The sequence below is a fragment of the Ostrea edulis genome, chromosome 10, assembly GCF_947568905.1.
Source record: "Ostrea edulis chromosome 10, xbOstEdul1.1, whole genome shotgun sequence".
Lineage (NCBI taxonomy): Eukaryota > Metazoa > Mollusca > Bivalvia > Ostreida > Ostreidae > Ostrea > Ostrea edulis.
In genome coordinates, this window is record NC_079173.1 from 13,196,009 (window position 1) to 13,211,919 (window position 15,911).

Sequence of the window (15,911 nt, forward strand, 5' to 3'; positions counted from 1 at the left end):
TTTAATTGATAAATTGGGATTCATGCCAACGTTTCGCGTTAAAAACAAAAACACGTTATAAAGCAAATGTTGCGTAAGAAGGCGTAAATTTAGGCATATATTCACAAACGTTTCATTTCAGATCACGAAATTTAAGTGTTATGATAATATAACGCGGAAGTTATACGCATTTATTCCTGAAAAGGGTCGCCTTACAACACGAAAGTTTCACATTTATGCGAACGTTATGCGTTACGCAAAAGTTTCGCATTTATTCGCAAATATATGGCGAAAAATCGATTTTGAATTACGACAATGAGCTCATGGACTTTCGTATCATCTGATCATCTTTCAAAAATGGAAAAGAAAAGAAAAGAAAAAATAGGCGTCCCATTGACAGAAAGCTACAACTTTGTTTTGGTCGTCCTTATCATTCATGTTACATCATACTTTTAAGCGTGTCGGATGGTGAATTGCTGTCTATTTCAAATTGAAACCATATCACCCTTTTTGGAATATCGTTACCGTAAAAAAAAAAAAAAAAAAATAAAAATCTGTAAATGTTCCAACGTAGTGACGTCAAGCATCTGGAACTGTCACGAATATTGTTATTTTTTCTTGAGAAATTATTTTAGAATGAACATATCTTCGTATATACCTGTAATAAAACAATAAGTGATTTTTGCGTCGGTTAATGTATAATAAATATTGCATGTAGTTGGGGGTAAAATTGAAAATTTTCACCCCTCGAGAAACCATTGTCAACCTCGGCGTTACTCTCAACTACATGCAATATTTGTTTTATTATACTGAATGTTATATAAACAACAAGGCAGAAAGATCAATCACTGTCATGTGATATTTCATATATCGTTGCGGGTATATTCGTGTTTATCTAATTATTACAAACGCTCAAACGATGTCGTGTAACAATCTACGGCGAACCGTACGCGCATAAATTTGACGCATGTGATAATTTTTTATAGTATCACCCGTTGTCAAGTACTGTTACCCGTTGCTAGATACTATCACCCAGGAGCGCGTGCTTTCTGTTCTCAGAGGATAACAATGTGGGGTTTTTTTTCGAATGCTTCTCGACCAATCAGATTCGAGTATTTTACATGAAAGTATAATAAAAGGATTTATCAATCCTAGATAAATGATATTGACCAAGCTGAATATTTCCGTCAAAATCCCACCTGATTTACGTTTATAGGTGTAACTTGAACTTAACTGGATGTTGGTCAAATAATTTTATCATGGTTAAAAGAACAAATGCAACAACTCTCAAATATGTCGATATCAGGTCCTGGATCTTCTGGAATAAAGCAAAAGCATTCATGCAGCCTACATCATTCGCAACTATGACGATATCTCCACGAATTCGCATTCATTACCATAAGTAACAGAAATTAAAAAGGGTTTGATATTCTATTTGAATTTTTTCTAGTTGCAACAGATTCTTGTCGCTATGAGATACACACAAGCAGTTTGTCCTGGGAGGAAGCTCTGCAAGCCTGTAAACATAGGGGCATGACCCTAGTTAGTTTGTCTAATACGGTTGAAGCCAAATCAGTGTATGACCTAATCGAGACAGGTGATTCTATCTATTCCCAGTACGACTTCTCGTTGAAGGACAGGTAAGTTTTTAGACAATGATTATTTGGGGGGTGGGGGGCACACTCTGATTTGTTTCCTCTACGTGCAAACTTTTTCCTTCCTTTTAAGTGGAGAATTATTATAGCCGTAGAGATATTGTGTATGTACTGTTCGAGAGAGAAAAAATCGTTGACCGTGGAAAAATTTTAATGTGCTACTGAATGCTGGATTTCCATAGCACATGTACTAAGACAGTTTATAGAATTTGATGACTGTACAAATCATTTAACCCCATATACCTTTCAGGGAATTGTGATCAGAAAATTTAATACACGTATACATAATGAACATGTATATCACAATAGTTCCAATAATGGACCAGGACTTACTGTATTTTAAATTTTACTAATTTTATCAAATATGGGGTCAATTACTAGTATATTGAAACAAACCCAAGACATAACGGTCATTGGTGGCCGATAATTAAATTTTTATTCACTTTTAATGTTCAAATTCGAGGGAAAGAAGCAGATTGAATTGTCTAGTACCCGAGGCCTTCCTAGTGTGGTAGAAATTGAAGGGAGCCACCCCTCATGTCTAGAGTGTTTTATGCCAATAAGAGAGATAAGTACAAAACAAATTGTAATCGTTAGAGTATTTGAGATGTTTTTCGTCTTACAGATCATATTGGATTGGATTGCACATGGAGTCTAGCCAAGGTGGAATTTCAGAATTTCATTGGGGAGGTTGTTCGGTAGATGGAATGGCAACTAATGTGTTTTCCGATTTAACAGATTACAGTTCGGCCACTGGTTGTGGATTTTTAACCCAAAGTTCCGTCTTGATGACCACTTGTCTTTCTTCTATGTCGAAGTGTCTGGGCTTTATCTGCGAAGGTACAGAAGGTGTATTTAGTAATCTATATGTTTCGTAGAGATTTAATCTTCCTTATATCATGGTGGATATTTTAATACTTAGTATTTGAATTTCAACAAGAATATTCAGAAGCTACCGACCTTCACAAAGGGTCCGTAAATTAAAAGTTAGGCTTTCAATCAAAACTATCAACTAAACTGATTCTATGACAAATTTCTATGAATCATTTTGACAGGTGTAAATTCCTGTTTTACAACACATTCAACGACATTCCTACCTCTTGGATTCAGCAGTGAAGTCACTGCCAACTCTCGTGATTGTGCCTCATCCTGCTTAAGTGACCGGACATGTGCTGGTGTCCACGTGTCGTCCGGAACCTCGTGTACGTTGCTGACGTACAATACAGACTTACACAACAGCTTACAAGAAAGCGATTTTGTGACGTCACATTTTCATCACAAAAGTATGATATTGGTTGAATTAACGCCTTCTCATTACTATACAGTTTTTGTTCCTTTAGTAATATCAAAATCTTGCAATATGAAATTCACGAGAACGCGATATTTTTGTTACTTATTCTTTATTTTGAATGTTTGCATCCTAACACATTATTTCGTCATATTTTACATTTTCCAATGTGTTTCCCTTTGATATTTGTACAACTTGTAATGGTAGGCTTTTTCCTTATGAATGCTTGGAATTCCGACAGAAAAGGTGGCAGGGGACAATTTCTTTGGTTCTGAAACATGTGGATCAGGGGTATACATCAAAGTCAGATGATGACAGACTAATGAAAAATCATATTTCCCTGTTATGTCAATACTTGTATTTCATATTACTGTAGTTAATAAACGATGACCCTAAATTACATGTAATCTATAAACACTGGTGCTGGTGCACAAAACATGCTCTGAGCAGGTTCCTCTTTTTTGCTTGATTTTCTCTCATTTGGGCTAATCCGCACCACCCCCACACCATCACAGTACCAAACATCGGGATTTAGACACTGTGCACAATCAAGAACCCTATCTGCCCTTCTTAAAAATCTACCTTTCATGTGGGGCCATCCACCTTCCCTCACAGCTACAGACTTTTTGCTAGACCCTGCATGTTTTCACCGGAATTTCTTCAGCAACTGACCACGTGTCTTAGTTTCGTATTTGCACCCATCTATATGCTAGGAACACAGGCACTTGTTTCTGTAAATGACTTATGACTTCTGTATACTAATAACAACACAAGGTACCTAGCTTCAAATGACACAGAATGGCACCCCCTGAGAATCTCGGCCTTTTGAGCTTCCAGGGAATATGCTATGCAAATGTATTTACTACCGTTGCATTGTACATTCATTCAACTTAAAAACCATGTATGACATGACTGCATTCGTTGCCTCTTATCGCCGAAAACTGTAACAAAACATGGATTTTCCGTTTTATACCATGAAGTGCTATGTACTGATACCTCACAGAATGAAAATTGTATATTCGTTGTGTTGAAAAATAAAGTCTCATTGTTTTATTATCACAATAAATAGATACGATGTTTATTACCAAAAAATCTTGAAAATATTGCTTTGTTAACAAAATAAAAATTTTGAATTGAAGACGCTGTACGCTATTTTTAGTTACTCAAAAAAACCAAAGCTGTTCGTACGTTTCGGGATTTTACATGTCATCAGAAGATAGAAGCTAAGACTTCCCAAGTGGAGATTTAAAAATATTTTTGTGTCGGAAGATAATAATGGAATTATGACTTACTATAAATACAACTTCGTTAACTAGTATGAGAAATATTTCTGCCAATTGCATGTTTCATGCAGATCTATGGAAAGTCAGAGAAAATACAGATAAAAGATTATTTGGAAGTATGCAAAATAGAGCAAGGAAAGTTTTTTAGTGATGTGTTATTGACTTTGTGATATGCATTGATGTGACAAGTACCTGTACATTGAAGTTTTATGAAACCCACCATAAGTACAAAAGAACGATGCAGGCACATATCAATGTTTTTCGGTGACAATGAACATTAACTGTTATTTTCATGCATGCAAATGAAGATATATTGCGAGATATATCTTCTTTTTTGATAGTGCTATGTAGTAGTGAATGAGAAGATATTAATGCATGTAAGCTTAAAAGTTATAAATTGAAGCCCTGGAGCAAAGAATGACACCCCCCATTCCCAGCCTGAGGGGAAAAAATTGAGACAGCAATGACGAACACTATAACCCCCACCCCCACCCATGCATACACTAATTAAGGTTCTGAAGATCTTTATCATGACTATTATATTTTTATCATTGTCTGTCAGGAAATTTAAACAAGCCACGTGTAACTTCCAACTTCTCCGGCGAACCCCCTCCCCGGCATCCCTAATATTACGGATCTGTGCCGTGCCGATATCAGTGGGGAAAATCACAGGCATGTGAAGTATGAACACCCCCCCCCCTTCTGATTTTTTGGGGCGGCGATTATTTCTCCGAAATGTGTGGATTCCCCGTCTATTCCATCCTAATTTCGATTTATGTAATCGTAAATATGCTTTTTTGTAAGCCTTATACTTGCCTTATACTGTTTATAATAAGTATATTTTATTACACCAGTCCAGTAGAAGGCCAATCTCTAAAGCTTGTGAAAAGTGTGAAACGACTACACCAATCGAAATTGGGTTGAGAGAGACAAGGAATCCACACATTTTGGAGGAATTGTCACCGCAAAAAAATCAGAAAGGGGGGATTATAGTTATCAGGTGTCTGTGGAAAAAAAATATGGGGGGATATGGAGTCCCCTTTATTTTTTTGTAGCATTCGCCCCCTAATGTTAGTAACTAAATTATATAAAATAAGATCAATTGTGGTTAATGATCACCATTAAAATCATCCTTTTGCCTGTTATTTTTAATTCATCTCTGATGCTCTATCTTTCTATAAATAACTCTAAAGAATTCCAAACGTAATTTTAGAAGAGCGTGCTAGCCAGTCAAAATCGCCCACATATTCTGCGCGGTATCAGTACATAGTACTTCGTGGTATAAAACGGAAAATCCATGTTTTGTTGCAGTTTTCGGCGATAAGAGGCAATGAATGCAGTCATGTCATACATGGTTTTTAAGTTGAATGGTTGTACAATACAACGGTAGTAAATACATTTACATAGCATATTCCCTGGAGGCTCAAAAGACCGACATTCTAAGGGGGTGCCATTCTGTGTCATTTGAAGCTAGGTACCTTGTGTTGTTATTAGTATACAGAAGTCATAAGTCATTTACAGAAACAAGTGCCTGTGGCTAGGAATCATGGTGACACCTACATGTTGTATATCAACATTTTTACTAAGCACTCAGTTACATTTGACATGCATCCTAAAATAATTGTATACATTTTACACATGTAATATCACTTCAAATATGGGGTATTTCCTTTTTTTTTTTTTTATAAAAAGGTGACCGGGCCTATAGTGCGAAACTGTCCCCTTCTACCAAGGAAAGTAGAATGTAAATATACGACATAAAATTTTCGAAAATACATGAGGGTTTGAACGACAACGCGCCACATTGGTATATTTTCATGAAGCCCCAACGCGTAAAGTGTACCGGCAGGATGTGACGCAGTTCCTGTCCTCACGATCATGTATTTTCAAAACTGAAAGAACAATGTGCTATTTTGGCCTTAGTCTGCCTTGTCAATCAAATTGAGGAAATAAATGACATGAAATATTTAAAGAGCAATGTCTGACTCTCTTCAATTCTCTTTATTGTGACAGGATTTTTAAAAAAAGAAGATTCATGGTAATGTATATTTGTCTGTGTGTCGTGGATTTTTTTTTTTAAAATGGCGACATCAAAGGTAGCTCTACTTCGTATCACTGAATTTTATATGAGGTGGTTATCACCATTGTAATATCCCACGAAACGGAACACAACGGAAGTCCCTCGGGAAGTATCTCGAGTACTTGTATTTAATATTAACATCAAAAATATTGATATTTGGCTATTAAAATAAGCACTTTAATTCATAATTCAGACTAGGAGTGCATTTGATAGGAAAGGTATATTTTCTCAAAAACATACAATCCCCAGGCCTTATCGGTCGCCAGAGTATTAGTTAAAAATATTACTAGCCTCAGTCTTTAATAATTTTCCTGTTCTGCATCTCCTATTCAGCAGCAGTATTAAACATGTTGCGTTCTTGAAGCATAAATGTTCCAGAACGTGCCCATATTGATGAAAGACTACATAATATACATTTGTATATTACTACCGGTAGATGAAATCTCGCGCAAGCGCGGAAAATCAAAATAAAATGATATTGCAAAGAGGAAGGACTTTTTAATGCGTGTTTGTATTGCTGCACACATGAATTGAATGAACGATATCTTTAATTCAAATTAATTTTCAAAGAACAATTTCTGAACAATTACGTGCATTAGTTATATTATATTTATTGATATCATATACAGTAAATAAAACTTGATTTTTAGGAAGTTACTTGGACCTCCAAGTTAAATGTTCCCTATGCAACATAAATGATCTCTCTCCGTATTGAAAATTAGATAATGATTTTACGAATGCAATAATTATTGTAATCCGTCATGTCGATAGTTGACCAAAGACAAAATGAACGGTCGTTCATTATTTCAAAATCTAAAACCCAGTATTGCGAATGTGTTTATATTGGTAGTTTTTGTCCAGTGCTACAATTTAAGAGCAAAGTTATAAATACACTTCGTTTCTTCTCGTCAAACGCAATAATCGAAAACATAATGCACTATATGAATGCAGAGGCGGATCCAGAAATTTTTGAAAGGGGGGGGGGGTTCTACCATTAATTTTGGTTACATATGTATCAGTGGGGAGGGTCCACCCCCAAAATGCGTGATTTTACCCCTTTTCAGCAAAATTGTCTGACGAAAGGGGGAGGGAGTTCAACCCCTGGAACCCCCTCTGGATCCGCCACTGGAATGACAAACAGAAAAACTGCTATATTGTAAACAGTGACCTGAATTTTTGGACATTGTCAGGTAGTGTACAACCTAATTTCGGTAAAATATTTTATTAGTTATAAGGCGCAAACTTCCCAGAATAGTCCCGGACCATTCGATATCTGACATATTGGACAGTTTTCAACTTATTACTTTCAAGATATGTGTCATCACAAAACATGTTCAACCAAAATAAAAACTTGTTTGTGTTTATCTATGTGTTTGTACATATCAGTAACTATTAATAAATCATTACAAAAAGGCGTAACAGTGACTTCTATAGCCATGGGAAAAATTAAGAAAATCGAAAATATCAGATGAATATTGTATTTAAAGATTTATCTATGTGTCAGATCATTGCTCTCGGGAAGGGGTGGGTGACCTTCGTTGAATAAGATGTATATAAGCAATATAATTATAAATATTCATAAAATGAGAAATCTGGCCAAGTGAAAATTATTATAAGTATAACTAACACTGAACACCTACACAATTTTATGCTGATCATGTAAACCAATCGCAACTTCTCTGCTTACCGGAAAGGCCGGAGAATGTGCGATTGGTTGTGATGTCGCCTTGCTTCGTTCAGTCTGATTCAAGACTGAAGAAACGAACAGTAATATCTTATTTATTCAACAATTATCAAAACTTATTTCTTCTGTAAGATCAAAATCAAGCATCGATAAACAACGGATTAACTTCATATCGCACTACTTAAGTTGTCACTTCAAAAAAAAAAAGGCTTAGATCGGCCACTTTATTTTCATTATTTTAGCTATTTCAAGGTAGTTTCTCGAAAACGAAAGTAGGTTTTAAATCAATTTTACGATATTTACTAATCAAGAGAGATTCTTTTATAGCTACATGTATGCGATTCTAGAGCCAAAACATAAGCAGTTTTGGTACATTTCTTTCTGATATTCCTAAATATGAATTTAGTTTTTATGCAGTATCAGCAAAATTAAAGAAGTCTTTCACACGATAAAGACATTACGTGTAATTATAATAATTTTGGTCCTACCCTAGAACCAAAACCCCTGCCCCTAGGATCATGAAATTTTCAATGTTAGTAAAGAGCCACCCACTCCTTCTAGATATTCATTTAGTTGCAATTTGGTTGGTTAGCACTAAAGAAGATGTCATTTAATGTTTTACACATAAACACTGCAAGTCAAGTTTGACCCGGTCCTTGGGTCAAAACCCCTTCCCTTTATCATATTTGGCAGTTTTTGCACCACCCCTGGGACTCCAGTGTGTGGGAGTCATGAAATTTAAATAATTCCTTCTTGTCCCAAAGATGCTTCATACCAAATTAGAAAAGAATTGGCGTGGTAGTTATCAAGATGTTCAAGCTAAGATATAATATGCAGTATTATACATTTTGATTTACTTTTTTCGCATTTATAAGATTGTAAATTGCTCTCAATATTAAATAGAGCAGTTGGTATAATAATGAAAGAAAACGTGAGCAAGCTCACATACCCCACGCTCCAACATTGCTTGACAATGCCTCACATAATGAATGGTAATGTTATGCATTACTGATGGGCAATCAGATGAATACCATAATAAAACAAACCAAATTATTTTCTTTTTGTAAAAAGAAAAAAGCGAGCAATCTCGCATACCTCAAGCTCCAACATCGCTTGACAATGCCTCACATAATGAATGGTAATGCTATGCATTACTGCAAGAACAGGACAGACGGGCTCAAAATTCTAAGTTCAAAAGGGGGCATAACTCCCAGAAAAATTATTGAACCAGAATTTCCTGGGAATATGCACATCTATACAGTGTGCCCTTATTAACTACAAAGTTTCACGAAATTCTGTTGAGCGGTCTCAAAGGAGTTGCGCTGACAAGAAGGGACTGACAGACTGACGGACGGGTCAAAAACACTATACCCTCCGCAACTTTGTTGCGTGGGGTGTGATTTAGACAGAATAGCACAATTAATGCCCAATGACTAGTTTACATTGTAGTCCTGTATAAAACATATTCACACACAGATAAATGAGAGAATAGAAAAATAGATGACATGATATAAAAATATATATATACATAAAATACTTCGTATATACACGATATCATTAGGAATGAAATGTCATTTTATCATATGAATTGCAACGCTTCACGCCGGCATTCATTCCAAGAAACGCTAACGTGAATGTGGTTTACATGGAATATAACATGAATTCTCATGTTCGAAGCGTTTGTCTGTCCTATCTATCTATCTATCTATCTATTATCTATCTATTATCTATCTATCTATCTATTATTTATCTATCTATTATCTATCTATCTATCTATCTATTATTTATCTATCTATTATCTATCTATTATTTATCTATCTATCTATTATCTATCTATCTATTATCTATCTATCTATCCACCCATCTATCCATTATCTATCTATTATCTATATATCTATCTATCTATTATCTATCTATATATCTATCTATCTATCTTAGCCATAACGACAAATATGGCATCCAGTCCGTAAGATTGGATTTATCCGGATTTCTATTCTCATCATTATATCAATCAAAAATCAAATCATTAGATGAATAAGCAAACTAACATGTTTTATTTGAAATCAATTAACTATTTACTAAAAAAAAAAACATTCCCCTTTTTCAATTGACAAGATATGTGAAATGATAATCGCAAATTACGTCACGATAGTAATTTTGTAAGAATATTTCAACTGATATTTCAACCCTTCCTCAATCGTCGCCTGGAATAAAACAAAGAACAATTGTCAATTTTCTCATAAATTTGTAATGAGGAAAGAGGCGTTACATTTCACTGATTAGTGTGTACAAAAACATGAAACTCCACATACAGCCCCTACGTTATTTGAATGTGTGCTACGCATGCTGATTCCCATGTGCTTTTGAGAGTAAATAGGAGTATTTGAAAGACAATTTTGAGAGTAAATATGTGTTACTCCTTTGGAAGCTAAGAAAATTTCTGCAACACAGAAATAATTCCCCCCTAAAACCAGGCATAATTGGGCCCACACCGCACTTACTTCTTTGCTTCTTAAATGAATGTAATTTGAAAGACAATTTTCAAAATTCTAGAATTTTTCCAAAAGAAATACTATACAATCATATAAATAGATAAGTTCAAAAGAGGCTTTCCATGAAAGCAGAAATCCTAAAATAAGGCATTATCATCACAGGGTTGTTGTATCAAGGAAGCTATTCCAGCTTTATAACGGGACTGAATGAGGACGAGTTGTGTACAATTACCGTGTGGACGCCACCCTCTTCCATTGTAACCACAACGGTGTCCGAGGAACCATCGGTGAGCGCAAGATATATAATTACAGTTTGACTCATAATTTTGAATTCCAGTAACTTAAATCTAAGCCCTGTCATCATATTCTCCAAACACAGATACTGAATGTATGTTACTTACCCTATTAAGATTTTATTGAAGATCTTTGTATTTGCTTACTGACAGGATAATTTATGAATTGCACTTATTCACTACACAAGTGGCCCATGGACAACATTGCTCACCCAAGTCACCTTGGTCCTGTTTTTTTCCAGCTATTGTGATTTATAAAAGATATAGATTTTTGCAATCTTTATTCGAATTTTGACCCCATAATGTGGCCCCAACCTAGCCTTAAAGGTTCACGATATCACTATTATATAAAGTCACGAGGTAAAAAATCATGAAATGAAATGTAAAGTCTTGCCAAAAGGAATATATGCATCTGAAAGCCCTACCTTACAGAGTTCAGGAGATATTGCCAAGGTTAAGTTTTGTTGAAAAGAGGTCAAAATCCAAGGTCACGATTACACAAGTTCAAAAACGTTGGTACCAAGAGAAAGGTCTTGTCACAAGGAATGCATAGATCAAAATGAAAGATGTATCACGATTCAGTGTTATGAGCAAGGTTAATGTTTTAGAATGGCATGAAATGAAATTTCTTACATGAAGAAATTTATAAAAGAAAATATAAAAGCCTTACCTTAAATAGTTCAGGAGATGCTTACTCCTCCTAGGCACTTGATTCCACCTCTGGAGTGTCCAGGGGTCCGTGTTTGCCCAACTCTCTATTTTTATTACATGCTTATAGGAGTTATGAGATTGAGTACTGTTCGTTATCTTCACCTTTCATTGTGTAAGTTAAGTTTTCCCTACAGTGGGCCAGACTGAAAGGTGAAGGATAAAACGGTGAAACGGTCGTTGCCACAAGAAAGGTCTTGTCACAAGAAATGCACAAAAGAAATATGAGAATTCAATCACTCACCATTCAAAATCTATGAGCAAGGTTCAAGTTTCAGACAGACAGACAGGTAGGACAAAAATGTGTCCCCACCCACACCTCGGTCACTTTAGGAACGTTTGTACTTTGATATGATTTATTCTTGACAAACAAGTTGATGGTGCAGGGGTTTCAACAGTCTCGTTTAAAGTCAGCATTTCGCAAATTCTTTGGCCGTTATAACAATCATTTGCCAATACAACCTATCATTGGGTCAAATGCTGTCTGACTTGTTTCATACCAATTGTTAGTCCGTTCTTGGCACACTATAACTCCATTTACCTGATCAAGATATAGACCTCACGGCGGGTGGGACCGATCGACAAGGGATGCTTACTCCTCCTAGACACCTGATCCCACCTCTGGTATATCCAGGGGTCCGTGTTTGCCCAACTCTTTATTTTGTATTGCTTATATGAGTTATGAGATTAATCACTGCTCGTTATCTTCACCTTTCATTCTTGAAAAGAATTTGTTTCAGTTGGTTTCTTGCATTTTTCCATATCAAACCGAGGTCTCCTATTATAGCCCCACCACATCTCTGTATTTCCTAATTGCACAAATTTGAATTTGCATTGCCTTGGAATGTTTGCATGAAAGTTGAAGACAGCGAACAGTGATCAATCTCATAACTCCTATAAGCTACACAAAATCAATAGTTGGGCAAACACGGACCCCTGGACATACCAGAGGTGGGATCAGGTGTCTAGGAGGAGCAAGCATCCCCAGTCGACCGGTCACTCTTATATTCATACTCAATATAATATGAGTATTCATGGCCCTCCTGTTTTTAAAAGCTGATTTTAAATTTATATAATCCTCATATAGAAGAACCACCGAGGACCACAATCGGAACAAACGTGAATCGACACTACATTGGCATGCTTGCATAACAAAATGATTAATGATGGCCCTGTTGTTCCTAGAAAGAAGATTTTTAAAGATGTTTCCTATATATTATCATGGGACCCCACAGTTTCTTTGGTACCACAGTTTAAACAGACATGAATTTGCACTACCTAGGAATGCTTGCTTATTGATATGAGTGACCATGGCCTTGAGAAGATTTTTAAAGATTTATCTTATATATCCTTATGTAAAACTTTGATCTCCTAATGTGGCTCCATCCTACCTCCGGGGTCCATGATTTAAATAAACTTGAATCTGTAATTTTCCATTTTTCTAACCCGGTGGTTCTTTAAAAGATTTTTAAATGACCTCGCCCTATTACATTTTCTTGATTATCGTCCCCTTTGAAAAAACACCCTTAAATGTCCTTAACCCAAGGATGATTTGTGCGAAGTTTAATTGAAATTACCCCAGTGGTTCTGGAGAAGAAAATGAAAATGTGAGAGTCAACGACGACGCCGACAACTGACGCTGGGAAAAAATAATATAAGACCTCACTTGAGTCTTTGGCTCAGGTGAGCTAATAGAGATTTGTTAAATTCTAAAGTAACTACATAATCTCAAATATAATGTTTGTATAGTAGGTTTGTCCAGATGTCACTATCAGTAGCTTCCTTAAATATGGGCACACAATCTTGCCCATAACGTTCTTTTGTCATGGAATTCTTTCTTGAATAAATCATTCGATGATTAGATATTTATACTGATAGAAGATTTTCCCCTTGATTTTTGCGTTCTTATATATTAGTATTTGGTTTAGGTTGAAGACATTGCTCCGACGCCTACATTCGTCACTACAGGGGACAATTTATCAGAGTCAATGCAGACCGCGGAGGAATCTCCAGCTACAGACACTGTGGTAGGTACTGCGACAATATATCATGTTGATACTAGTGCCACAACAGAGGAATTCGATGTAGAGACCATTCAGAATAGTTTTTACACCACAACAGAAGAGTTCGATGGAGAGACCATTCAGAATAGTTTTTATACCACAACAGAGGAATTCGATGTAGAGACCATTCAGAATAGTTTTTACACCACAACAGAAGAGTTCGATGGAGATACCATTCAGAATAGTTTTTATACCACAACAGAAGAGTTCGATGGAGAGACCATTCAGAATAGTTTTTACACCACAACAGAAGAGTTCGATGGAGAGACCATTCAGAATAGTTTTTATACCACAATAGAAGAGTTCGATGGAGAGACCATTCAGAATAGTTTTTACACCACAATAGAAGAGTTCGATGGAGAGACCATTCAGAATAGTTTTTACACCACAACAGAAGAGTTCGATGGAGAGACCATTGCTAATAGTTTTCATACTACAACAAAAGACGTAGATGGAGAGACCATTTCGAATACTTCTTATGTAAATAGTGACGTTATGACAGAAGAAACAGTGACGTCAGACTTTGGAGGAACTACAAAGAAAAAAACATCGAAACATGACAACACCATTGTCAATGAGGAAGCAACAACAACAAAGGAACCCATTACGGAAGGCATGGTGTCACCAACGACAGAAACAAATATCTACAACACAAACGAAACAACAACGAATGAATGTGTCACAAACTTAACCATATCAGACTTTCTAAACACAACGATACACCACACCACATCCAATTCTGACATTTATTCAGAATTTAAAACCACCACTGTCACTGATATCGAAACACAAAATAATGAATCTGTAATCGTGCATCATTTATCTTGTTGGGTATGTGTTTGCAGAGATATAAATGACACTCTTGAGGAGCGTATAGAAAGGATCAAGTCTGGATTAAAACTGGAGAAAAAGACCTTGTCATCAGCTAGATATAAGAGAATTTCAGCAGATGATCCCAGACCAACTGCGAAATACGTAGGAGTACTCGGCATCTTTATTATGTGTGCTTTTGCTGTGGTCATCATTGGAATGGATATTTTGCGAATTTTACAAACTTGTGACAAGAAGCGCAAAAGAAATATAATACATACTAGAGAAAAACCCTCTTTTGCTTAAGGAAGTTAGCTCCTGGGCTTTTGAGCACTACTGCGCAGGATGTTACAACTAAGTATTTACTGGTTCAATACTGATCCCATTGGTGCAAACATATTACACATCTATTGCTGAACCCTATCCAGTTGAAAATTTTTGTGTCAATTCAAATTTCTAAAGGGTTTGGAAGGGACTATATTTTGTGGCGGAAAAATTCATTAATCAAAAAGATATAAATCTGCATGATATTACAGGGTTTTTTTAATACAATATATCTTTTATTTTTATACTGCTATACGTGTATTTCAGTTTTATAATTTATGATACAAGTAGTTGAGACTTTTGAAGTTCAAATGTTGTAATTTATTAATTTGGTTGATATATTTTTCCAAACAGGACACTAATTCTTTAAAAAAGTTAAAATCAATTTACTCGAAATTTTGTATAAAAATGCAGTAATTTCGCCAATAATTTAGCAATTTGGTATCTAATCCCTACTATTTTAAAGTTTCATTTTAAAATTCAAATTTTACGACAATTAGGCCTTGAAAATTATGTGAAATTTTAGAAATTGACATTACTCCTAATATGTCCTTTTAAACTTAATATCATGAAACTGTTTTTTGGGTGTTTTTTTTTTTTGTATATCGAGCACAAAAAGGTCATTATTTATTTCCATTATACGAGTATTAAACTTTTTTTAATCTGTATTGTTAAAAGATATGATTATGTATGTACATGTATTTTGATGATTGATTTGTGTTTCTTACATGTTTGTTGTGTTGTCACCAACAGACAAATCAACTTTAAATGAATAAATCTTGCGTCAATTTTAAGTGTAAAAACGTCATGTTTAGATTATAATAATAATGATGATGATAAAGCCTTTATTTATCCAGGATTACATATATTTAGCAATAACGCTAGTTTTCAATATGGTCCTGCATATAACATACATACAGACAGATATTAGTAAAATAAACACAGATTAAAAGAAGTAGAATACATATAAACTTAAGAAATAATTATGAATGTAAGATAAATAGGAACAAATTGATTGATTGATTGATTGTATCTTGCTTAATGTCTCTCTCGAGAATTTTTCACTCATATGGAGCCGTCACCAAGATTGGTGAGGGCTTCAAATTTAGGCCTATGATCGGCGCTTACAGCCGTTGAACAGTGAGGGTTCTTTAGCGTGCCACACCTACTGTGACACGGGACATCCTTTTTTAACATCATCTCCGAGGACCTATGACATTCACACCTGATGCCGAGCTTTTGGCGATGGAAC

At 35.4% G+C, this 15,911-nt stretch overlaps 1 protein-coding gene across 1 annotated transcript; it reads left to right on the forward strand.

The window, feature by feature from the left end:
* Positions 1-1,512: 1,512 nt before the first annotated feature.
* On the forward strand, positions 1,513-14,887 carry LOC130051110 (uncharacterized). Its single transcript, XM_056152467.1, has 4 exons — positions 1,513-1,619; positions 2,260-2,474; positions 2,690-2,836; positions 13,398-14,887. The coding sequence occupies exons 1-4, from the start codon at positions 1,513-1,515 to the stop codon at positions 14,639-14,641; spliced, it is 1,713 nt and encodes a 570-aa protein (XP_056008442.1). The 3' UTR covers positions 14,642-14,887.
* The last annotated feature ends 1,024 nt before the right edge of the window (positions 14,888-15,911 follow it).